This window comes from Motacilla alba, chromosome 12 (genome assembly GCF_015832195.1).
Source record: "Motacilla alba alba isolate MOTALB_02 chromosome 12, Motacilla_alba_V1.0_pri, whole genome shotgun sequence".
NCBI lineage: Eukaryota > Metazoa > Chordata > Aves > Passeriformes > Motacillidae > Motacilla > Motacilla alba.
Window position 1 is genome coordinate 7,258,691 of NC_052027.1, and position 25,668 is coordinate 7,284,358.

At 46.0% G+C, this 25,668-nt stretch overlaps 1 protein-coding gene across 35 annotated transcripts in view; it reads left to right on the forward strand.

Annotated features, from left to right (window-relative positions):
- CADPS (calcium dependent secretion activator) overlaps window positions 1–25,668 on the forward strand; it is a 206,957-nt gene that overhangs the window by 17,639 nt on the left and 163,650 nt on the right. For all 35 annotated transcript variants that reach the window (XR_005258465.1, XR_005258468.1, XR_005258475.1 and 32 more), the window contains exon 2: window positions 22,443–22,556. Coding sequence is in view for 9 of the 35 variants with exons in the window: in XM_038149681.1 (XP_038005609.1) it covers window positions 22,443–22,556 (114 nt within the window). In the remaining 26 variants the exon portion in view is untranslated. The remainder of the gene's footprint in view (window positions 1–22,442; window positions 22,557–25,668) is intronic.

Consider the following 25,668-nt stretch of genomic DNA (forward strand, 5'->3'; position numbering starts at 1 on the left):
GGACCTGTTTTCTGCATGTTTGTGTCTGCCCTGCTGAGGAGCATCACCAGCCAGTGCTGGAAAACTCCTGTAGCAAAAGAGGGACGAAAGGAAGGGGAGAGGTGGGAGGAAGGTGCTCCTCTTGAAGCAGAAACATCATTTGCTTCTGTTTCACCTCCCTACAAAGAGACAAGGAGGGCCTTTGGACTGTGCAAGGTAGAGCAAGGGCTACCCAAGAGTAGCTGTTTAGAAACAGATCCATGGTACCTCTTGGGTTTGGGGGGAGAAACGCTGAAGGTTTGGGCACTTTTTTTCTGGACCTCAAACTGGACTGCAAATATTTTCTCCCCAAAGATGTTTAAAGCTAAGCCTTACAAGACTGAAATGGTGTGCAAGCAGCCCCAGCTCTCCCCGAGGCTTCAATTTTCAGGATTATTCAGAGATTTGCAAATTAGAAAGGTGCTGAAACCAGTTGCCTTGAACTTCAGTGGAAAAGCATTTGATGGTGTGTGGCATCTTGCAAGTTAGTTCCCAGGCACCATCCCCTGTTGGTGGTACTTTTCCATCCCTGATGCTGTCTGTGGCCAGAGCTCTCTGCTTGGCTTATAGCCACACTTTTTAAGGCACAGAGAAACCAAGGCAAGGGGAAGAGGCTGAGCACAACCTGTGCAGAGAAGGTGCTCCCAAATCCGTGCTGGCTGCCAGCTCTTTCTTCACTGTGCCCAGGGAGATGCCAGTGACTGTGCCAAGATGCTGGGTGTGAGGTATGGGATGTCTCTAAAGGCACCTGAGCAGACAGCTTGGAGGTCAATACCTCGTTAGAGCAAAGCCATGTGCCTGCCTTGCCTCTCTGCTCTCTAATTGCTGCCTCAGTGCTTCCTATCTGCATCCAGTAAGCAAGCTGCTGGACAGTTAATTACTGCTCTGGTCTGAGTGCTGTATTATAGTCCCTTCTGTCAATACTAATTGTTTTATAGAAATATGAAGTACCTCTTCCCCTTTCCTCCAAGGACTTTGAGATGCAATGTGGGCTTTAATGATTTCATTCTCCCTTCTGTCCACTGCGAGCAGGAAAGTATCTCCCATTTTCAGTGGGCACTTAGGGCAATGTATTGGAGAGGCACGAGCACTCTGCTTTTGGGGTCTGTTCCTGTGCCTTTCCAAAAAAGCTCTTTCCTTGCCCTGGTACCTTTGGTGCTGTGTATTTATAACTAATCAATTGCAACCCAAGATCAGAGCTATGATTATCAATTGTCCTGATGAATTCAGGCAGTGCTTCCTTGCATTGTTCCCTTCCTGGATGGGGTTTCTTTTTCTTACTTTTCAACCTTTGGTTTAATAAATAGGTGCAAAAGAGTAACTTAAGTAACTTAAGCAGGGAATCTAATGAGTAACTTGGGTGGGCATCTACTGAGAGTGCACACCATAGTGTGTAAGGATCAAACATAAGGAAAATTCCCCCTTCCAGGCATGAAAATTGTCAGCTTTTGGCATTCAGTTGCATCTCCATGTATTTGCACTGAACCAGGTGGTCAAGGTGGGCAACTACTGGTGATGGCTGTTTGCAGGGGGATTTATGATTTTGAATGTGTTTTAATTATTGCCCTGGAGTAAACACCAAATAAACCCACATTCATTCATAATTAAAGAAAAGTAAATTTAAATGTGCCCCACATGTGTTGAGCTTCAGGTGTGTTTGTAGTGACTGATGTTTTGGAGCTGTGCTCTGGTTCTCTTTGCTTCACTGGAGGTTTTGCTGTTAGCTTTTAATCATTAGCAGCATTGCACAGAGCAGGATAGATTCCCAGGTGAGCACCTGTGATCTGTGCTCTCTGTCATGCAGAGATGAAACAGGAGAGCAGGGAAGAGCTCTCTGCCTGGCTGTGGGAAAGGCCCTGCCACTGGGATGCTCCAGACCTGATCCTGACTGCTTTCTGTACCTACAACTTCCTGCAAAAGCCTCAAAAATGAGATATGGGTGTGTCTGAGGGTGCTGGTGTGATTTTAACAGAGATGGGGGAAATTTGTTGGCAGAAGGGTGGATGGCAGAGTCCCATTCCCAGTGGGGTGTGGAGGATGAGAAGTGTTTTAGCCCTTCACTACACGGCAGCTTCTGCTCAGCACGTGCCTCTGTGTTGCTCAAGGTGCACGTCCTGGCACTCAGATCAGGGCTTCATCTGCTGTCAGCTGGTTGCACCAAGCATTGATGGTATTCCTCTGTCTTCCCAGGGGATTCGCAGAGCAGACCATACTTAATTAGACTTGCTTTTATACTTAATTAGAGTCACTTTCAGAAAACAGTGCAACTTCTGGTGCTATCAGCGCTTTTCGATGGCAAACATGGGAGGGCAGGCAGCATGGAGGAATTGCAGACCCACAGGGCCAGAAATACTCAGACTGAGAGGCAGGACTGCTGATCCATGAGCTGAATGGTGCAGAATGACTGCTGGCTACTCCCACAGGCATGGCACAGTGCTGGACTACTGGACATGCTCAGTGCATCCTTGTCAGGCTGAGGAATCCTTGTTGAAGGTCTGAAACTGCTGTACCCAGGCTGAGATTACACGGCTGTCAGTGCAAGCTGTGAACTGGGAGGTGACACAGCTTTTTCTTTAGAAGAGAGTCTTTCTGCATATTGTGTGGGATTTATAAACAAAACTTACTCCAATACAGGCTGAATCTTTCCTGTATTCTATTAAAATAGAAGGAGACAGGAGGCAAAAATTAGCCTTTTAGACTTAATCTCTGTCTTCTTCATCATCTGTATTGAGCTCTGAGGGTGTTTGTGACCAGAGATTTGTTGTTTGGCTTCGAGTTCCTGTACAAGGACTTTCCGTCTCAGCTGAGCACCCTCAGTGCTTTCTCTGCTGTTCTCCTCCACAAACATTCTGTGAAGTTTGATGTGCTGCTGATGTCATCTGCAGGACATTCTGTTCTGTGGTTTTAAAATGCATCCCAATTTCAAACCTGCTCCACTGGGCTTAAGAAAGCCTGTGCTGGTGCCCTTGCTGTCACATCACCCAGGCTTGTGGAAGCCTGCATGTTAACTGGGCTCTGAAAACAGTTTCCTGCTTCTCAGCAACAAATGTGATTATGGTTACACAGGGGAATGGAAGCATGAGAAGCCACATTGTTGCATTAAAGGTCAAGTTGAGTTGATTTTTAATCTTTCAACAGCAGCAGCCTCCTCTTTATTACACATGTGACTTCATGTGTGTCTGCCATGGCATAGGCAGGAGCTTGGAGATTGAGTACCACGTAGGCCAGGCTTTGCTTTTATACTTAATTTTCTGGGGAAAAGAGGCAGTAACATCTTGTCTCTAGCTGTTTTTTTAAGAGAAGAGCCTGGTGCTGCTGTCTGTCAGTGGTACCCAGTGCTGCTGCTTTGTGCCTGCCATGGGTGGGACTGGGGAGCCCCAACTCTACGTGCAGCTGGACTCTGGGTGGGAGTGATGGCACCTTGCTGTGTGGGACCAGCACCTGGAGACCACGGGCTCCACTGGGAGTGGGGCCAGTCTCCAGGCTGTGCCTGCCTGGGGCCTGTGGCACGAGGATGTATATTTTGGGAGGGTGTGGGATTCCATGTTCCAGGGTAAGTGAGCTCCCACACATGTACCCAGGGATATGCAGCAGCTCAGGATGTCACCGATGATGTTTGTCACCTTAATATTTATCTCCTCTATTTGCAAATCTTGGCGTGAGCTGCAGATTCTTCTATTAGTATTTTGGGACAATTTCCTTCAGTTCCTGATTAAAATGCATGTGTTTTTCCTCATTTAAAAATATCATCTGTATCAAAAAGCTAATGATCACAATACCTGGCTTCCTTTTCCCCAACAAAGATGACAGCAGTGATATAAATCATTCTGTTGCTGATTGTAAAATTGCTACCTTCAGGCACGTCTTTATTTTAGGGTTGGATTTTTTGGCTGCCACAATTTACAAGAGAAAGACAGTTAGAAATTTTCTCCTTTTAATATGTAGTTTTCACGACTCTCAAGTCTCTTTATCGTGTCAAACTGCTTTGGCTGCCAGGCTGGAAAAAGCAGAAGAATAAAGTGCCTTTTTTTTTTTTTTCCCCAAGCATGCAGCTGTGCATATAAGTATGTGGCGTCTTTCCCGACGTAAGATAAAGTCATAAAGATTTCCTGGGCATTTTTGCATTGCTCTGCTATCGTGGTCCTTGCTGCAGTAGACAGTGAATGTTCTTTTCTTGGGACTTTTTCCTTATCTGATTTGAGCCTCAGTTACCTTCCTCTGGTTCCTGGCATGGTTGTTATGGGACCACAAACCTTCCTAGCACTGAGGTGCATCAGCTCCAACATGTACAGAGTCCTACTGAGAATTTGGATTTTAGTTGCTAGTTTTTGAAGTGAAATCTTAAAGGGATTTTAATGCAGCATCATATGGAAACACCAGGATTTGTTTGTTTTATTGTTGGGTTAGTTTGTTTTTTTTTAATTTTTGGTGGGTTTTTTTTTCCTGCCACCTTTGTGGGGAGATGTAAATGCCTATCTGGAGAAGTCAGGAGCTGCAGAGACTGTCTGAAATGCCACCACCATCTGACCACCTCCCAAACAGCCCAGCTCTGTGCTTGGTGGATGACGACAGCAAACCCCATGAAGGGTAGTGCTTGTGTTTAATTCTGCATTACAATCCCTTTAATCTAGGATTATATCCAGTTGTTTTCTTCATGCAGGGTGTAGGCTGTCAGATAAAAGCAGTAGCATCTGGGAGGAGAAAAATTGCTTCAAACAGGGGCTGGAAACCTTGAGTATCGGCAGGTGCTTTTATCAGAAGCATAAACCTATCTCACAGAAACTGCCCAGGCAGGTGCAGGGGCTGACAGGACCCTCCAGCCCTGATAGATTAAGACCCTGGGAAGGCAACTGGTTGCAAATGAAACAGTAATTGCTTTCCCCTCACTGAATGAAATCTTCTCTGAGGCGATTACACAGATTAAAGCTTCCCACTGCAATGTACCAGAATAAATATAGCCTGTGCCTCTTGCGGGGGCTGCTGCAGAGCAGCATTGGCTGCAGGATGCCTCTTGTGAGGTATGGCAGGGCAGCTGGAGTGAAGGGGAGAAATCCTGTAAAAACAGGGCTGGAAGGACCTAGGCTATCTGAACATCTTCCTCTCTTAAAGCTGGATTGAGCATGCCCAGGTTGTTCCTGGTGGCACTTGTCCAGCTGGTCCCACTGGGGATGTGGGGACATGAGTTCCTGGGTCAGCTTCTCCTGTGCATCTGCATCCTTACTAGGACAGAGCTTTTTCTCCACTATCCTGCCCGGCTGCCTTGCTGTAACACATACTTTTAATTTATTGTCATGACTGTGAGTGGGAATGGGTTATTTAATTTTTTTTTCAGCAAATTTTTCCATACTTTGAGGAGTCTTGTCCACAAAACCTTCCTGAGGGACCTCTTTGTTTCTTACAGCCCTGGGCTCACATTTGTTGCCACTAAGGTGCCCTTTCCCTGCACTGTGTGAGTACTTAGTGCACCCCAAGCCATGCACTTTGCATGTAAAGTTAAGCCATTACCCTAAATAACAGATGCATTTTACCAATCTGATAATTGGTGGTAGGTACCACTTTGACCAAGGTGCAAGGGAGAATTTGCCATGCTGACATAAAATCATTTTCCTTGTTTATCACAGCTAGATTTAACTACCTGGTGCTGTTGGTGGTGTTTGATTAGGTTGCATGCTATATAATTTCAAGTACAGTGTGTGTGGTAGTTGCATAACACAAATTAAAGTCTGAAATACAGGAGTTGTATATGTGAAAGTCGTAGAGATCTTTTCCACTCTAATTAGCTTCTTTCCAGAAGAAAAGGAAAAAAAGCATGAAAAATGCAGTTCACTTCAGTGTGTAGTAGAAGATGAAGCCTTGTGTGGGCTGGAGCAGTGCCACATGATGGAGCATCATTTTGGGTTGTACAGAGCTGTGTCTTTTCCCTGCAGCAGTGTTCTCCTGTGAAGAATCTGGATTTTCTTGAGGCATTTGGCAAACCTGAGGGCAGCGAGTGCACAGGCTATGGTGGGAGGAGTTGCTGTCTCTCTCCTCTGTGCCCAGCTTGTCCAGACCCTCTTGGCACAAGCTTGGGCTCCCCTTGCAGAGCTCAGCATCAGTCCCTGCCCAAGGGGCACAGACTTGTGTCCTTGGCACAGCCCTGTGAAGGGGACTTCTCCTGGCTTACCATCCGAAATTATTCGAGTTATGAGTGCCTTGGGGCTAGGCCTGGTAGGATTTTCTGTTACTTTCATTTTGCTCCAAATGGTACAGGGAGGCCACTAGACTCAGGTTATCAGCACAAAAACAGGCCCTGGAGCTAACCTGAGTGTGAATGGGACAAGGCAGGTGCTTGGGTAGCCCAGGCTTCTGCAGAGTCATTTGCAGTCAAAGGGATTTGAGTTGTGACAGTGGTTGTGGCACCATCACCTCCTATCAAATGAATCATCAGGAAGGAAGTCTTTCTTTGGTCCAGGGCTAGTTAGTTTAATTAAAGGTCCATTGCTCTTGCAGAATTTTGATGTAGTCAGCTAAGTTGGTTGGTTAAATGATGTAATGTTGTTATGCCTATTTTTCCTCGAATCTAAATTTCTGTGGCATAAGTAACAGGATGAAATGATCTGTTGCTGTCTGTGGAGAGCTGATGAGAAACGAGTGGTGGAGGTGGTGGGTAGGCACTTAGAACTGGCAGGGGATCTGCTGTGAGACCTGATGGTTTTGCTGCAAATTGTAGGTGCCAGGGCTGTGTCAGTGACTCGCCTCGTGTGGCACACTGGGGAGATGACCACCACCAACTCAGCACCTGCTTATTAAAATAACCTTGACATCCAGTTTATCCATCCTCAGGGGATTGTGATTTGTATGTGGCTTTTTCTCTAATTAATAAAAATCTATTTTCATATCTTGGGGATGAATTTTCCCTAGGCTTTTGCTTATCCAAGATATCTTCAATGACTTGAAGTGATGGTTGTAATGATGGCCTTTTCTCTTGGTCTGAACTGCCGGACCCTAATAGTGACCAAAACAACATCTTTAAATTTTAAGCCCCTGTAATTCCATGCATGCAGATTTCTCATGGCCCACATTTTGATTTTTGTTATGTCATCTTCTGATCCCAAGCACTGTTTTTTCTAAACCTGTTCTTTCTTGTGAACTATCTTATGTTTCCATTGGGAATAGAAATACTTTTCAGTGCCCCATCCCAAGGAGCTTGGTGGTTGTTGGCAGTAGCTGTTCATGGAGTAGCTGCAAGAAAATCTGCGGTGGCCACCTGGTTCCTTGAAGCTTTCTGCTGAGGACTGTGACCGACTGCCACATGGACGCTGGAGTGGGGTTTGGCTTGTGCCATTGCTGGCACCTCACTGGCCATTTGTGCTGCTCCAGCTCCAATGCCACATCCCAGCTCAGATCCAGCCCTTCTTTGGAGCCTGAGCCCTGGCTCTTTTCTCATGCTCACAGCCATGAACATTTGCCTGGTACAGCTGCTGGGACTGACTTAATGCAGTTCTGTACTCATCAAAGGCACTCATCAAGACTGGAGGCTTTTTGGCTTCTTGGCTGCTTCTGTCAGTAGTTCCTATTAACACTAATGGAAATCACACTCTGGCATCAGCAGCACAGCATCCCCTGTGCTGTGCTCTGCTGTCTGACAGGAGTGAAATTGTGGGGGTAATTCCTTCTGCATCACACAGAGATTTTACTGCAAGGGGTCTTGCTGTCACTTCGTAAGTACTGTGCCAGCTTAATGTTCTGTAATTTTCTTTCTTGGGAAGAGCCTGTAAAGCTGAGGACTGTGGTGGGGTTTTAATGCTGGTTCTCAGGCACCAGGAATAAGGGAAGAAAAGTCTTTTTTTTGAATTCCAGCCTTTGACACAGTGCTTCAGAGGCCTTCCCTGTGGCCCTCCGTAGCTACAGGGTATGTTGCTTCCTCTTCAGCAGCAGCCCCTGAGCAGGAAATTCAGCCTCTGTCACCCACCCAAATGCCAGCCTGTAGGCAAAGAGGATTTGTGCACAGCTTAGCAGAGGGCTCAGCTACCAGCCCCATTCAGAAATCTCCTTGGTCTCCCAAACAGGCTGAGGGGTGCCTTGCTCTTACTGACTCATGTTGTGCAGGCTCTCGGTTGCTCAAGATAAGCATCTTTATTCTATCATGTTGGTGCTGTTAGCCTGCAAAGTGGCAAAGGCTTCTGTTTTTCTTTGGTTTTTTTTTTTTTTTCTGATGTTATCATTGTTTCTTTGCTTCTCCGTTGTACCAGGAAGAGCTGGGATTTGTCTTGCATGTTTAAAGCACATTTTTGTAAAAAAAAAGTCTAAGGAATTAATCACAAAGCTCAAAAATAGTACATGGTTTGTAAAGAAGTAGTCACAGTTCAAAAGATTAAAGGAAACAAAAATTTCTATTTGCCACCTAGAGTTAAGGGGAGCTTTAGTGTATCCTGGGAGACAGCATCAGAGAGAAAAGTGCAAAGAAAAAAAGTGCAAAGACAGTCATCAACCAGAAGGAGTGATTTGTGCTCAGCAGTTCTGCATTCAGGTTTGGGGAACTTTGTTCCTAATAAACACTTGGGCTTTTAGTCAGTGAAGGCAAAAGTATCTTCTCCAGGACTGGAGCTGACGGGCAGGGGTGCTGAAGTTCTCAAGTGACTTCTGTTGCCAGCTTCCCTGGCATTTTTTTCCCAATATTTCCTGGTGAGGAAGATTTTATTGCTGATTTTGTTTGCTACAGCATGCATAATGTCTGACTTTCTGAGCCCACAGCCAGGGTTTCAGCTGGAACCTGGCAGCTTTCTCTGCTGCGTGGGTCAAGCCAAGTGCTGAAACCTGGCTGGAAATGAGTTGGAGGTGGAACAAAGTTTCCCACCAGTTTGTCCTTCTTTTGTCAGTGTGGGCAGGATACTTGCCCTCTCAAGAAACCATTATGTGTAAAACTCTGAAGTTTGGAAGCTGCCGACAAGGAGGGGCTGGATGGCAAAGTATCGCTGGCATTGCTGGAGAAAGCCCTGCCAGTGTGGAACGAAGGGGAACAGGCTTGTTTGTGCTGCTTTTGGCATTTTCCCTTTTGGCCCAGCTTTCTGGACAAAACCTGCTTGGTCACAGTTGAGCCTGGTCCCCTCTTCTTTGTGAGGTTTCGAGGCCAAAGGATCTGCATGAGCCAGTGCAGCTGGTAGCTGGCATCACCTGCCTCAACCTGCACACCCCGTGGGCTCCCTGCCCATCTTCCAGCGTGCCTACTCCCTCATCCAGCTGCCAGGGAAGCTCACTGCTGATATTCCAGAGGGCTGGGAAAGCATTTGTCTCTGAGACAACTGTCAGTCAGGGCTGCCTGTTCTGTGTGGGCCCCCTCTGCAGTGTGTGTCATACCAGAGGAGAAGCCATCGCTGGCTTGTGCTGGCCCAGCAATCAGCACCAGGAGTGAAACTCCAAGCTCCTTTCATTCAAATATTTTGGGGCATTTTCAGGTAAGCGACTGCATTCCCACATCCTGAGTTCTACAGCTTTTATTTGAGCAATATTTAAGATTGGTGGTTTTCCTTCCAATTTCTGCGGGTACCAGTTATCTCTAATTCTTCAGCGTAGGCTGAGGCTTCTAATAAGAATGTTTGAGTTAAAAAAATAAAAAAGGCAATCCATGCTGTAGGCTGAGGTAAGGTGGGATTGTCTGTGCATGTACAGCATACTGTGAGATCTGTTTTATGGGATCAGAGTAACATGGAGTACTGTGGCCCAGCTGCCACCAAGCTCTGGGATCTGCCACCTGCACAGACCTGTTTCCAGGACATAGCTCGCTCCTCACACTTATTGGGAGGAGGAAAATGAGAGTATTGATTCAATGCATTGTGTTCATTTGGGGAGCTTATTTTTCTTTTTTAATTTTTTTGTGTGATTTTCACTGTTATGGTTTCAGTGATCTCTTGCAGGGCTCCTAGAAGCAGAAGGGAAGCTCCAGGACAGAGAATGCTGTTGGCAAATGCTAGCACAGCTGTATTCTATGAAGAAAAATTTTATTTTATCTTTTCCTCTTTCTGTATACTCATGTGTTTTTCTGCTCCTACAAGCTCTCCTCTGAAATGATATGCTTCAGTTGTGCAGTAGCTTTGCTGCTTTTGGGGGGGGGGGGTTTCAACTTGAACTCTTAATGTGTAGAAAAACTCATTACCTGATGTAGCAACAGGCAATTTTTCCCTCCTGCTCTTTGGGACTGTGTTCTGCTCTCCTCCCTCCTCCTGGATTTTTTAGTCACCGTAAGGTAGTGTAAGACACATAGGAAATCTGGATTTTGAGCTTGGACAACATATTCTGGGGGTGTGTTGAAGAGGATATTTACTCCATCTGTTACATCCCCTTCTGCTGCAGGTCACTGTTCTTGTAGCATCTTGCAATTCTTCTGCACAACCCACAGCAAATGAGGAGCAGAGACAGCTCCTCTGATGGGAAGAGGATAGCAGGGGACTCTGACCCTCCCAGCAGAAATGCACAGAGCTCATCATTCACTCAAAGCCTTTAAAATTATTCTGCCTCAAGCCCAAAGCAGAAAAATGAATCTTTCTCCTTTTGGAGACAGCCTGCAATATACTACACTTCACAGGAATCCTTAAAACAGCTTTCCTGGCTTAAATGAGAGAGTTTTTAATGTGTAGGCATGTGTTTTTGGAGAGGATTTTTATGTAGGGCCATATGCAACCGCTTTGTTGAAAATTGCCAGACTTTAGAGAGTTAATGTACTGAGGCATTACAGCAGTGGTACCAAACTTACTCTGTTGTGTTTGTTAGGAAAGCTGGATGTTTCAAACCACTATATCTAACCTTTGGCCAAAAAAAGCCCCACAGGCCATCAGAGGCACAAAAAAGGGCTTTTTTAAGGTGGGTTTTTAAATTATTATTTTAATTTTTTTTTACATGCAGTTTACCAGTACTGTGTCTCCAGGCTGATGGGAAGGTGTTTGGGTCAAGACCAGATCAGGCTGCATTTGCTCCCTGTGCCCCGGAACCAACAGCAAAGATTTGTGCAGTTGGGTGCTGCTGCTGGGGCTGGGTGGTTGGTGCTGGGTCACAGCTTTGGGGGGATGTTCTTTAGCTCTAATTCAACTTGGCAGGAGGTGAAAGGCAAAAGACAGCCAGCATGCTGGCCAGAGGCACCAAGGGCAGAGGGCTGCTTGCTCTGGGAGCCAGGATGTCCCTCTTGCCTCAGCCAGGTGCCCCCAGGGATGATTCAGTCATGGCTGTGGTGTTGATTCTCTCTTTCCACTGGTGGGGTTTGCATGGGGAAGGTCCTGGTGCCCAGCTGTGCTCAGCTCAGGTGCCTCACCCCTGTCCTTCCTCTGCTTCCCCAGGAGATCTCCCTGGGACTGATCACTGCACACTCCAGAGCCTGTCAGCCAGCAAATGGCTTTTCCCTTATCTTGAAAACCATGGTTGAACTTCATGCCTAATTTCATCAAGCAGCTGATTGTCCCTTTGCAGATGCCAGCGTGGGCCCTACCCACACTGCACACAGGCTGTGTGTGTGCCATGGCTGCCCTAGCTGGGTTTCATTTATGCTTACAGCCTAAAGCTGAGAAAAGGTCACTGCTTCCTCCAGCTTTCCCTGTCAAGTGAATGTGCTCCAAGCCTGGAAATCTGAGCACTTGCTTGCACGAAGCCACCCTTGGGGCTATGTCCCCATGGGCTTTCATCCCGTCTCTGTGATGCCTCAGATAATTTGCAAGATTTGCCCCTTTGTTTTCAGCCCCCTGACAGAAACTGGGTCCAAAGACTAGAACTGTGGGAAACTAACTGGATAATTTTTACAGTGCCTTTATTTAAATAATAGTAAATCACCCCAGTGGAATGATGTTATTGCAGATGAATTTCCCAGATGTCTTTGAAGGAGCAGACAGACACTCTCAGCTAATCCAGGTACATACCAGCCATCCTGTGAAGGTATATTCCCATGTCTCTCCCTGCTGGTGGGCATGGAAAGTTGAAATGCTGTTTTCTTGCAGTAGTTTGTTACCTCAGAACAAACTACCTTTTACTAAACTTTCTCCTCCAGCTCTAAACAACATGCCCTTGTAAAATCTGATATTACTCACTTTAGCGGGAAATGTGAGGTGGAGGAGGACGTGCACTACAGTTTCACACCTTTTCTCTTGTTTTTCTATCTAGAAGCAAATTCTGTTCTGGCTTGACTGATTGATTGAACCTTTTTCAAGTGCTGTCTGAAGGAGACAGCTTCTCTTTTACTGGATCAGAGATGTATTTGGCTCTTACACAGATTTTCTTAAAATCTGGAGTGTTTTCTTTCTTTTTGTTTGTTTCTTGGAACTCATGGCAGATGCAGAGAATAAGGGAAAATTTCAAACACGACAAGCTGTACTTAGCCAGAGCCATGGTGTGTAGTAGGTCACGTCTCTTAGTGGGCTGCTTTGAAAATGTGCTTTCTTTGGAAAAGAAATATTGCTCAGACCTGCATCTGCTTCCTCTTCTGCTCCAGCAGCCCAATTTCATGTTGATTCAGACAGAAGCCCTCTGGTTTGGGGGCTGGTGGTTTCCTCAGCTCTTGGCAGGGGCAGCGTGGGCATATGGGGTGCCCACAGCAGGGCTCACCATTTCAGCCTTGTCTGCCTGGGAGCTCCTCTTCATTTCTTGCCATCTTGTTCATTCCCATCAAAGACATTCCCTCCCCTGCTAACTCTGCCAGGCTAAAACCAGCATTTTCAGAGGCTGGGACACATCAGGAGTCCTTGATTCTCCATTCATTTGTCTGCCACTTCTGCTCAGTAAGAACTGTTTTTAAAATAGCTTGTGACATGGAGGAGAGGCAGAGTTTAATGATGAAAATGATGCAAAAATAATGCCAGTGATGGTAGATGTGCTTTATTTTACCTTAAAAAAGAATAGAGAGAAGCCTGGGTTTCTTGTTTAGACATCTGAAGTGTTGGTAGGAGATCTTTAGCTCTGATTGTTTAATATTTTTAAGTCAGCATGAACCGCTGTATGCATTAACCAAGAAAGATGATTGGCTTCTGCAGTCTGTAAGGTCTGCCTGGAATAGGAACACAGAGATGGAAATAGTACAAATGGTGATTGAAAAGTGTCTCAAAAAGTAGCTTGCTTTTCTTCTTGGATATGCACCATCCTAGTCTATGAGAGGCTCTCAGTCTTTTCATGCATGTAGCCACTTCTGGAGAGAAGCAAAGTGCTGTTACTCTCCTTCACAAATGGGAAATGCAGCACAGAGGGAACAGACAAATGGGCTTGTTGGACAGCAAGGACTTGCCTGAATCCCAGAACCCCCAGCACAGACCATCTTTTGTTCCCACCTGGTCCCTCACCCCTCTTAGTGGATCAGTTAGTTTATGGATGTGTAACTGTCCTTAGGTTGTACCTGGGATCTCCAAACCCACAATACACTGGGCCATTCCTAGCCCCTTGTCCAAGACTGGAGATCCTTGGGTAGTGTCAGCAGCAATAAAAGGTACTGATCTTCAGAGTGCTGAACTGTCCAAATAACACTGGCCCAGGTGGTGAACAGAGGTTCTGTGCCGTTAGTTACTCCTCCGGTGGGGCTGGCAGAGTGTTCCTGGGCAAAGGGGCCCTGGCCACATTGATCAGCAGTGTAAAACCACCACCTCTATACAATATTTTCTTTTGGGCACCTGGGAGTTGTTTGCGAACAATCCCTTGTAGCACTTGTGAGAGATTTTGTACAATTTTTATTATCAAATAAATACAGTATCAGCTATCTATTGCAGACAATTGAATGAGAGGTTTTGCATACCTGTGATGATGACAGAGCAGGAGGCTTTGCAGCCATTTGTGTCATATCCATACCCCAAACTGTCTTTTTTACTTCCTTTCCGTCAGGCTCTGAACATCGAAGTTCTGGAACTTGTCCTCAGACTATTCTGAAATAAATATGAATTCTAGTAGGATCATAGCCCAGCCTGTTCCTGAGTTTTCCAAGGGTCTAGACATGGGTGTCTCATGGAGAAGGACCTGTGATGTTCTCCAGCTTCCCACCTGCCTCCTCCACTGCAGCACACCAAGGTCTTGAGGCATGAAAGGATGGGAGGTAATGTTTCAGAAGCTGTGTCACATCAACACTCACAGGCTTCCATAGAGCATGTGTTGTTTTCCATCCAACAGGAAAAAAAAGGAGTGAAAATGTTACTTTCCAAGACTGCCTGTGATGTTCCAGAGGAGGAGATCTTCCCTTGATCCTGGGTTAAGCATTTTTTGAGATGTCAGAGCAGCAATGCACTGTATGTACCACATGTACTGCACTAGGGGAGTGAAAGGGCAAGGCCAAACCATGTCTGTTGCATTTATAGAGAGTTCCTACAGCAGTCAGAGCAAACATGTCTCAGAGTGCCCCTCTGGCCAGGCCCTTGCTAGCGAGGCTTGCTGGAGCAGGCTGTGTAAGTGGTTGTGTTAGTGGCCCTCAGGACCTCAAGTTAACCAGAACTGGGACTGGGACTGGGAGGGAATTAGAAAGATATTTGAGCCCGAGAGAGGAGGAAGAGCAGGAGAAGGAGATAATCCAGCCTGGGAGTAAAGGGATTTTTGGGCACCCAAAGGGGCATCCAGTGTTAGGGAGCTTTTCTTGTCCCTCTGCCCATTCTACACAGCCTTCATTCTGTCTGTCTCCTGGATTTATTTCCTAGCTGTATTTCTGCTAGTATTTTTATGGGTTTGTTTTTTCTATTTTATTAACAGAGCAGCTGCACTTTTACCACAGGCAGCATGACGCTGGGCTTTCTGCTGAAAGCTGCCACATCACAATGATGTGTTTTACCCAGCAGACCTCACCAGGCAAGGTTCCCGGCACAGCAGAAGTCACCAGGGAGGTTCCTCAGAGCAGAAATCACCCCTCAGCCCATCCTCAATCACTGGCCTAGTATTTCATCATTGCTATTTCTTGCTTCTGTTTTGTGCTGGCTTTTCCATTCTTCTAAGATCAAAGTCATATTTTTATTAGCAGTAAAAAAATAGGGGCCTGTATCTGTTTGATCATATGTAGAAAGATACCCAGCAGGGCTAGTTTACTCTGTTGGATCTGTCACAAGCTCACTCTGCTAATGGCTTGCTTAGGTAAAATAAGATCAAAGGTGGAAAAAGTTCCAAGTTTTCTGTGCTCTTGTCAGGTGGCTCCATCTTGGGGTTACTTGCCAGCACATCAGCTGCAGAGGAGGGACCAGCCAGAAGGAGACACACAGGAGAAAGAAACTTGCAGGCAGGAGCAGAATTTCCTGATTGGAACCACAGCTGAGCCACCTGGTCTAGTGGGAAGTGTGCCTGCCCATGACAGAGGGACAGAGGGGGTGGAACTGAATGATCTTTGAGGTCCTTCCAGCCCAAACAATTCTGTGATTCTGTGATGTTAATGGAAAAGGGGACCCTTTGCAGGGGAGAGATGCAAGGGGGGGCAGGTGCAAGGGTGGTATGTGAATGTTGGGTGTTTGTACCCCTGGTACAAACAAAGATAGCAAGTGAAGCAGGCTGTGGCAAGGTATCTTTTGATGTACGTGCATCTAGGCTTGCTCTGTGGTGGCAGGTTGAAAAAGGAAAGTGTAGCTTGGAAAGCACAAGGGGAAAGTCATCATGGCAAGGCCCAGTCCCAAATCCTGGGTTTGCTTTCCTTTTTTAGCATTGTGCTCTGCAGCACTTCAGAAAGTAGGAGCAGCCATAATAGCATTTTAGGTCTTTCATGTATGTCAGAGAAGTGTGCCTAGCTGGCAGAGTGAATCATAGAAAAGAAATATACTCAGGGTTTGAGAGGATAAAAAACCACATCCATGTATTTCAGAGAGCAACTCGGAGCCTGTGCTTTGTCTCTCCAATAAATCTGCTACTGGATGCAGTCTGGGACAGTGGGAAGAGGAGATCTGCACTGCTTGATCTAGAGCCTCTGTGTCTGCAGCTGGCTTAACCAAAGGGATTGATGTTTTGCCTTCCCATACTTATGCAGCAATACTTGAGCCTCTTTACAGGAGAAATGTTCCAGCAAGTGCCAAAATCATTTAACACTCACTGCTTGTGCTGCAGAGCTGCTGGAGTTTGCTCATAATAACAGAGGTAGTGAGAGGTCCTGGCAGGGATTGGAGCTGGTGCTGTGGGGAGGCATGGCTGGGTGGTAGCTCTGTGGCTGGGAAGAGGAAGGGGCTTTCTTCCTCTGCAGCCTGCTCTAGTGGGTTTTCTGTCCCCTTTGGTCACATTGCTGAAGCAGATATTTACCCTTAGGTCAGGAAATACTGTTCTTGTGTTCTTGGGCTGCTCGAGTGAGAGGCTGGTTCAGTCTCTGACCTCCAAATCGATGCTGTGCTGGTGTGTAAGGACCCAGGAGCTGTTTGCATTGTTTGTGCTCAAACCCAGCCTGATCTCTGAGCACAGGGCAGGTGGCATGTAGGAGTGTTTCTCCCAGAGGATCCCCATTGCTCTGACCCATCCCCAACACTACAGGTGGGCTGAGCAGACAGGGCATGAGCTGCTGCAGGCAGAAGGAGTTGTTTGGGCTCTTCACTGCCCACGTGTGCAAACCCAGGCACGGTCGTGGTGCAGTCATTTTCTTTGCAACAAATCAGCTGGACACCTCTTCTGAGAGAGGAGTAGGTGACACTGGTGGCTTGCCAGGACCATGCCTTTTTCTATTTTGCCACTCACAAAGGATGACGGAGGCTGGAGAGTGGGTGGCCAATGTGCATTTATCAGGGCCTGTAAAGCATGGACCAAGGGAGAGGCAACAAATCAAGCACCCACAAAGAGGGAATTGTACAGACAGCAGGAAAACAGTGGGTGTGTGCACAATGATCTGCATATGGTCAGACTGTAAGGGTATCCCTGGAAAGATGCATGGTGGCTATCAGGAACCAAAGCACAAGCTCTTTGTGGTAACAAGTATTGAATTTCTCTGAAACAACCAGAAAAGGCACTGTTAGGTGGCTGGGAACAGTTTTCTGAGACTGCCAATTAATACTGGTTGTGTATGTGAGCAGTGAAAAGCCAGCAGTGTTCAGCTGTTTGCAGAGCAGCCACATCTGCTCAGGAGAGTTTGCAATTAAAACCCCAAATGCTGAGGCTGTGAGTCCCCCCACCTGTGGCCCTCTCTTGTAGCAGGGAAATCAGCATCAGCAGAGGGACAACGTGATACATTTTCCTAGTGCAAAATAACCTGTTTTTTTTTTTCTAGTCTCATGCCCATCGCTGGAGCCTCTGGTCTCTCTCCCAAGACCAGGGCTTGGCTGCTCTGGCCTCCTCCCCTCACCTTCCATCCCACATTGTTGGTGTTGTAACTGGTTTTCTGGCTGCAAGCAGCAATGATGAGAGATGCTCATTTGGTTGGTTTAGATTTTTCCTAAATCACCTGCTGCTGAAGAGTAATGAAATATTTATTACATGTTACAAAACCAAACCCAGAGCAACAACACAGTGAACAGTTAAATATTCCTCCTTTCCTTCTTGCAGCGGTCCCTGAGCAGCAGGTGCCCTAAGAAGGAAGAGCTGAGTGCTGCTCATGATTGACTGCTGCTGGGCTTTCTGGACAAAAGGCAGAGGTGCTTCCCCAGGGGATTACCTGCAGTCCTTCCCCAGGGGATTACCTGCAGTCCTCGGCTGAAACGATTCCTTTGGGACAGGGGTGGTGCTGATGTGCTGAGCCATTAGGAATCAGTGTGCAGTGCTGTGATGCACCCTCATGTCCTGCCTGCAGGAAAGAGACTTCAGTGGGATGTGCAGTGTGCAAGGGCTCTGTGAGGCATCAGTGCACTGAAACATTCAGTCCTTGATCAGAGGTGTTAAGTGTGGCAGTGAAGGGCGTCACTTCTCAACCACACTGCCTTTCACTTGGAAACATTCTTCTACAGAGCCCAAATCTGATTGATTTCAGAAGCCATCACATTGATGGACAGGGCTTTATTAGCAGGTTTGAGTATCTGTACAGGTGTGAATGTGCTATGATGCAGCTTGCTACTTACTGATAGATTCAGCAATCTACACTCTAGGATGGCCCTTCCTTCCAAATCTTCTGTTGGTTATGGTACTGCTGTAGCATAATGTAGGTTGCAGGAGAGTTCTAGAGGTCTCTGGCCCAATTTCCCTGTTCAAAGCAGGGCTCCCTCCCAAACCTGATAATTTTCATGCAGTCAGGCTGTGGAAATTTGCAAGGCTGGAGATGCTACAGTCTCTCTGGGCCCATTTTGGTGTTTTTCTTATTCCTGCATGCTCAGACTCAGCAAAGCATTCTGGAGAGAGGATGGCTTAGTGAGGCACATTGCTGTGTATAACTTTGTTCAGGGAGGTTTTCTGCAGCAAACTGCTCCTCTTTGCAGTGCTTGTGCTTCCCTGGTGTAGGTGAAGGAGGCTGGAGATGATGTGCAGAGATGGTGCCAGCTGTTCATTGGCTGGAACACTTTGGAGAAGGTGCCATGGCTCCCTGCATCACGTTTGCACTTGGCTCTGAGTATGTGCAAAAATAACACAGCGAGAAAGCTGCTGGTGAATGTTTGTCCCAAAGATGCTGATGTGCTGTTTGCTGGCATCTGCATCAAGCAAATTCATTTGGTTGCCTCTGTGATTCGCTTGTGGCAGGTGGGTCTTTAGTCAGAATGTGAGGTCCCTAAATTGTGCTGGGCATGTGGTTTTTCTTAATGAATTAGACCAAGAAGGTAGGAATCATGTGGGTCCCATGTCACTGGTGAGCTCTTCCCATAATGTAGTCTGTTATGGGAAAGACATCTGCCAACTTCTTATAAAAAGCAATGCAATCCACAAGGGATGCCAGCCCCAAAGCTCCATGGGTGCCGTGCCTGGTACCTGTGCCAGGAGTTCATGCCTCAGCTGATTACAGTTTTTAATATGCCTGCATATATCTGGCAATTTAAATTCTCCCAGACAGGTAAAGGTCTGGGAAACACTCTGCTGCATAAGCACATCAGAGTTTTAACCTCAGAGAGTTCTCTTGGGTCCAGAGTGCTGTGTTCTCTGATCCCTCTGGAATGCAGAAATGACTATTTGTTTTTTAATGTCTCAATGTGGAAAGCAGTTGTAGGGGACATCAGAGAGTTTTGGAAGAGTGAGGGAAGGTAAACAGAATAAACCTCTTCAATCCACCAGCTCTCCTGTGTGATGGCACTTGGATTTGTTTGCATGGGAGGCAGTGAGGCTGTGCCCCCGACATCCACACCCCTGCTGGGCTTGCAGCCTAACAGGGTTTCACCTCCTGCCACAGCTGGTGGGAAGGCTGTGATGTTGTACTGATGTCCTTCCAAGTGCAAGTAATTCTGCTGTTCTCTGCTGTTTGTGAGCACCCTATAGAAGGTAACTGAGTGGCCTTAGTAGATCTGCAGAAGCTCTTGGCTTGCTTTATGTGGATTTCTAGCTTATCACTGGTGCCTCTAATTACAGGAGATAAAATAACACCCCTGCCTTTAAAGCACTTAAGCTTCCAGTTGAGTGTTCAGGGCACGTGCTCTTTTAAGCCTGTGGCTGAGTTAGTGGCATCACTTGGCACTGCTTCAGGGCTCTGGAGAGTGATTCTGGTGCTGAGACTGCCCCCCTGCCTTGTTCCAGCCTTTGCTGGGAGGTGCAGCCTCCCAGCTGCCCCAGAAGTGCTTCTGGGATTTGGCAGCAATGCCTGTGGGGCCTGATGGGGAAGGAAAGAGGCATAAAATAGGAGGTGAAGCATGTTGGGCACATTTGGTTGACCTGCAGGTCTGGTCTCCTCTGGTGCCTTGTGGTGCTGGCTTTCTGCACCAGGTGTTTGCTGGAGTGCTGCAGAAGCTGAGTTTAATATGAAAACAGTTCAATTGTGTCTCAGATCGACTGCTTCCTTGATAACATCCCTAACAGTGGCGCAGCCATGGATCAAAACCCGGTGCTGTCTCCTGGTCTGGCAGAGGTGTCAGACTGAGGGTCCTGTTAGCTGAGAACTGGACTGTGCTGCAGCCAGGTGTGATCAGAGAGGATCTCCTTTTCCCTGCATGGGGAAAACGCTGGCATACAGCTTGGCTGAGGAGGAGGCAGCTGACACTCTCGTAGAGACAAATGCGGTGATTCACTTCCACAGCCCCCAGGAGCTTGCGTGTGAGCTGCGTATTGGGAATTTCTAGGAATTTCAAGGAGCATCATTCGTTCAGAAGGTAGCCCATTCAGTACTGAGGAAGGAGGATAAAATGCTGCTGCCAGATGGCATTATAGGAATTCAACAAGCAAGGACTTTCAGAGGTTGTCCTAGGAAATAACCTGAACACAAAAATGTAATAAATATGCCATGCATGTTGTTAAAATCCCAAATGAAAAGCCTCTTGGCTGAGAGTAGCTGTGCTCTTAGTATGTCTTTCTGTGTGCCTCAGCACCCTGATTTCAAGGTTACCTGTAGTTTTTCTGTTTCTTTCCTTGTTTTTTTAATAGCATCTGTTGCCCTGTAATTTCTTTCTGACATTCACAATGCTTGCTAATACAACACTGTCAATACATTTAATTAACATCTTGCCTTTTGCTTCTTTGAGATAATTAAATGATTAATAAAAACAGACCTAGCACCTTCCCACAGGTGTCTTCGATCACTGCATTGTCTCTGGCTCCTCTTATCATTGACCCAATTTTCAATTCCATCAGCTCAGATAGGTTTGGAGCCTGTTTAACATCTGATGTTGCGCGTGTTGCCCAAGGGCTCCTGATGGCTAGGGTGCTATTGGCAAACGCCCCAAAGGGGTTTAGGTGCCTGACATGGCAGATAGGATCTAATTTTTGATCCTAAGAGTCTGCCATCCTAAAAGGTATAAGCTTTTGCCTGTGCTTTTCCTCTGGGCTCATGGCTCAAGGCTGAGGTGGGTCAGGTTAAGGGATGGTCTTTACTGCAGCCCTGGGATGCTGAGCTTTGTTGCATGTGTCAGACCCTGTGAAGTCTGGGCTGGTGTTTTGGGAGTGGGAGTGACCCACCTTTTTATCACCCACAAGGTGGTGAAGGCTGTTCCACGTTTTCTAAAGCAGAGCATAGCAAGTCTCACTTTGTCACTTTGATGAACACTTCTCCATGAGCATTAGGATAATCCCAGATTATCACGTCAAATTGCTATTGCTCACTAACCCCCCTTAGTGTGGTGTTGAGGCATTAATTACCAGTGTTCATGATGTTCACTACTGCAGTCCCCAAACACCCCACACAGCACATCATGATTGTAGCTCCAGTGATATTTATCCCTGCATTTTCCAAGTGGTCCCTCTCCTGCTTTTTATCACTAGTGGTGTTTACCAGGTGTCATTATCATCTAGTTGTTTGAATCTCTGCAGTTTTTTTATACTTTATTCAAAGCCATTTAGACACTTAGAACCATTAATTTTATCATTCTCTTCCATTCTAATCGGGTAGTTTCTTCCACTGGCATACAAATGAGAAAGAAAGACACTTCTCTAGATTTTTGGTCAGTAATAAACACCTGTCCTAATTCTTACTGCTCTCCTTTCCCTTTAAGTTTGAAGTTGCAATATACACGTATTGTTTGCTTCCTTCTGTCAAAATTAATTCTTATCCTTGAACGTGAGGTAACCCCATGGTGAACCAGCCCCAGCTACATTTCAATCCCTGCAGTTTTTCAGCATGAGTGTTGTCTACATTTTAAGATGTCAGGCTGACATTGCTGATACACGACTTATGTGCCTGCTGTGACTTGTCTGCATTGTAAGCTGAAGAGGTGGGTTTTTAGCTATGTCTGGTTTTAAACTGACAGATAAATGGGAAAAATAATGGCATGTTATCTTACAAGGCTGGAATAAACCTTGTAAACTTTCTATAGATGTCACTGTGACAGAATTAAAATTGTCTTGTAAGTTATACCAGCTATATGCTGGACAGGAGGTGTTGTGAGCAGCAGAGGAAGTCCTTGCTAGGAAAAGCAGAACAGGTTTGCTCTCATAGGATTTCAACATTAAATTCTTTCACCACTGGTTTTGACTGATGTTTTGTATGTGAAAAGCCAAAAGAAATGAACAGAATGAGCAAGGACAAAAAAACCAAAAACAAACCCAAAACCAAACAAAAACCAACAGCTAGCTTGCAAGGCTTTCCATTTGGTATAAAACCTCAGCTTCTAAAGGGGAGGAGAGGCTGAGTGGGAAGGGGTTGCACCAAAACAGATTCTTCCAAGCACTCACACAGCAACTTGCTTTTGAGTTGAGTATACCTGAAGTGGTAAAAGTCTTGTATGCATTTTGTGGTGGCAGAGTTGTTTAGAAATTATGCTCAGAGTGACTTCAGGTGCTTGTGATGCCTAAATGAACTTGCCAGGCTGCAGAGTGCACGTGTGTGTGTACCCATGTGTGGCTGGTTCCTCAGCTATTGCTGCTGTCCCCAAAGGAGAGCTGAAGTGCATGTTATAACTATCCCAATAAGATACTGCAGATCAATTACTGGGGTTTTTCCCTCGTACATAAACCTTTTTTGACGAATTTTCTTCTTTTGGCATATTTTACAGATAAGTAAGCAGCAGCTCCAGACAATCAAAGATCGTTTCCAGGCCTTTCTCAATGGAGAAACCCAGATTGTGGCAGATGAAGCATTTATAAATGCTGTCCAGAGCTACTACGAGGTAAGGAGAGACAATGCAATGCTCTTATGAATCCCTGTCCTTGTTCCTATTCACAGATGGGGTTGAATTCTGGATTAATGGTTTGTCCATTATCACACAGTATGAAGCAAAGGCAAATGCAAAGCGGCTTCTGTCAGATGTCTGGTACATCACAATGTTTGGGAGGTTCAGGGTTTGAATGTAAACCATGGAACAGCCATAGCAACCCCGATCCCATGGTGTTTCCTTACAGCTTGATTATGGGGAAGACTGCCCTTCCTTTGAGCTGAAAAATAATTTCCTGATACTTTTGAACAGTGTATTCTAAAATAGAGAAGATTTCAAAACCAGCAAATCAGTGTCATGTGCTCCACGTGAAAAATACCAAGAGAAATCTGGGCAGCACATTCAGTTCTTGCAGAAGCTTTTGCATTGTGTCCAATTGACTTTGGGATTTTCAGCATGAGTCTTGTCTTTTCTCTTTGGCCTGACAAGTGCTGCAAAGCAAAGGGGGAAGTGAGGAGGATTTGCATCCACAAAACTAGATGGTACCAGAGAACATGAAATATTGTTCATAATTGTGCAAAAGAATAATTATGCATATCTGTCTTTTTGCACCTCTTTGTATGCAGCTCATAATGCTGCTTTTTATATTTCTGCTTAGAAGGAAAGAGTTTCTGGTTTTGAAGGAAATCAGTGCTTGTCATTTCTATGAGAAATGTTGTTTATTTTTGCTTGCCTTTCTGCAAACTACTTCTCTTTCTCCCTAGAGCTTTTCTGTCATACAAGGTGAAGATTTTGAATTGCCTACATAAAATATTTCTCTAGAAGTACAATGTAAGAGGGGACCAAAATCAGATACTAAAACTGAAGAGAATTTGAACTCTATAGGATATGACAGCAGCTGCTTCTGTGTAGGGAAAGCACAAATTATCTCTGGATTAACTCTGTTGAACCAGTCTAGTAGTTCCTGCAACATCATTCTCTATACAGGAAGGAAGCCAAGAGTCATTTACATCTTTTATCAGAAAAGAAACTGCCAAGGGATCATCACAGCTTCACTGAACATGTGCTCTCAAAGAAAGTTTTCAAGATGGAGCGAGCTGTGTTTTGGGATGCAAGAGCAGCATAATCTGTTCAGATAAGATTATTGTTAAGATTATTGTAATATCCTACATATTATAGGAATGGGAATTATATATTGGGATTATTATAGGAAAAGGAAACTGCTTAAAACCCAGCAAAATACACCCCAGTTTCACTGCTGGGTCTGGCTGAGTGTTGTCAACTCCAGAAGTCCTGTGCTGTATAAATGCCCCAAGTTACCAAACTGAAAAAGAGCAGTAGATTAGCACTAGATGTACACAAGCCCATGTTCTCAAGTAGACCCTCCACTGGCTCTCTCCTGCTTAAAACAGGCCACATAAATTGTAATGCATCACTCTGTGTCCTTTAGCACAACTTTATTTTTCTTCTTTTTAGTTTTGGTCTCCTTTAATTGATGGCTGTGTGCTTTCAGCTTCTGTGCAGCTGAAGCTTGCTCTGTGGCTCTTCCTGGGCACCAGCTGCCGTGGCACAAGGCAAAGCCTTGCCACAGAAAGCCTCTGCCCCTCAGTGTCTGAGCAGTGTTCCCTGCTGAGAGTGTTCTCCCTTCTTCTCTGCAGAGATGTGCTCCCCTTGGTTGATCCATTGTGCAAATCATGGCAGATCCTGCTTATCTCAACTCCTGCAAATCTCAGTTTTATTCAATTAACTGCCCTTCTGCTAGGTGCTATCTAGAAATCAGTGTTTACTGATTTATAAATCTACAAGATGGCTTGCAAAACACACAGCTGAAACTGGTAATCTCTGTGCAGGACATGGCTGATGTTTCTAAAAGGTCCACTTACTAATGATGCAAGATAAGTTCATTACCTGGGAATGATTGGTTTTTTGCAGAGAAAAAAAGATAAGGGTGACACTGTAGGTCAGAAATGTATTTGCTGTTGCCCTGAATGTGTTTGCATGGCCACATTTTGCTGGTAATTCTGGCTGTCAGGGTAAGTGTGTGGTTGCCAGTCTTGGGCTAGTTCACAGGCTGCTATCAAATTAAAGAATTGGGTGATCTGCAGCTGCTCTGCAAAGCAGTGCTGTGCCTGCAGGAATGCTGCAGACCCGTGTGCACAGACAGGCCGAGCATACTCCAACACACTGCAGGGGAGCTTTTCTCAGGTCCTTTGACTGCTAATGAGTAAAGCTTTGTCACCAGCACATTTTGCAGCAGTCACTTCAGTGCATATGATAGAAGTGCTTCCTTAGCCCCGTTTCCACTCTGCTGTGGGCAGAGACACAGTGGCACTGTGGGCTCATCTGGGTGTGGCAGGAGATGCCTGACCCAGCTCCTGGAGGTCAGTTCCCTTCTGCAAGATTTGGTGTGTGCACCCATGCTAGGATTTTGTTCTAGGCAATACTTGGTTCCTGGCAACCCTACTAAGCTGTCCTACAGCCAGGCAATTCACCTGGTGTTTTCTAAAGAACACAGGACAGAATGCCCTTTTTTCTTTTTTTTAAATCTTCCTATTTCATAATTTCTGCTGCTTTGTGTCTGACTGGTACTCCACCGTGCCTGCCTCCTCCCTGCCAGTGCAGCCTTCCTTTCCTCTGCTGGCTGCTGCTCCACACCCAGGGAGGAAGAATCAGGGCTAAGGGAAGATGGGGAGCCAGATCCCCCTGCTCAGGATGCCGGAGGTGAGGACCATGGATAACAACAGCCCTGGTAGGTATGGGAAGTCATTAGCACTGTCACAGTGGTTCAGGCCTGGGCACCTGGCATGGGTGAGGTGACATGGGAGCCAGGGAGGGCAGGTCACTGTGACCTCCCACCATTCCCTGCAGTCAGTGTGCTGATAATTTCCTTGGCTGCATCAGGAGCTTGGCTCTTGATAGCTCTCACCCGTTACTTGAAAGCACCTGCACACACCTGGGGCATTATGACTCATATTTAATCTCCATGAGGAAACGAAGCACATGCTGCTGTTGTTTGAGCACGGGCTAAAGAGGTTGCTGGTGGCATTCTGCCTGTCTTGTCTGCAGGGAGGGAGTACTCCCATGGTGATATTGGAAGGAAATGGCCCAGTTCTTCCTCAGCATCATT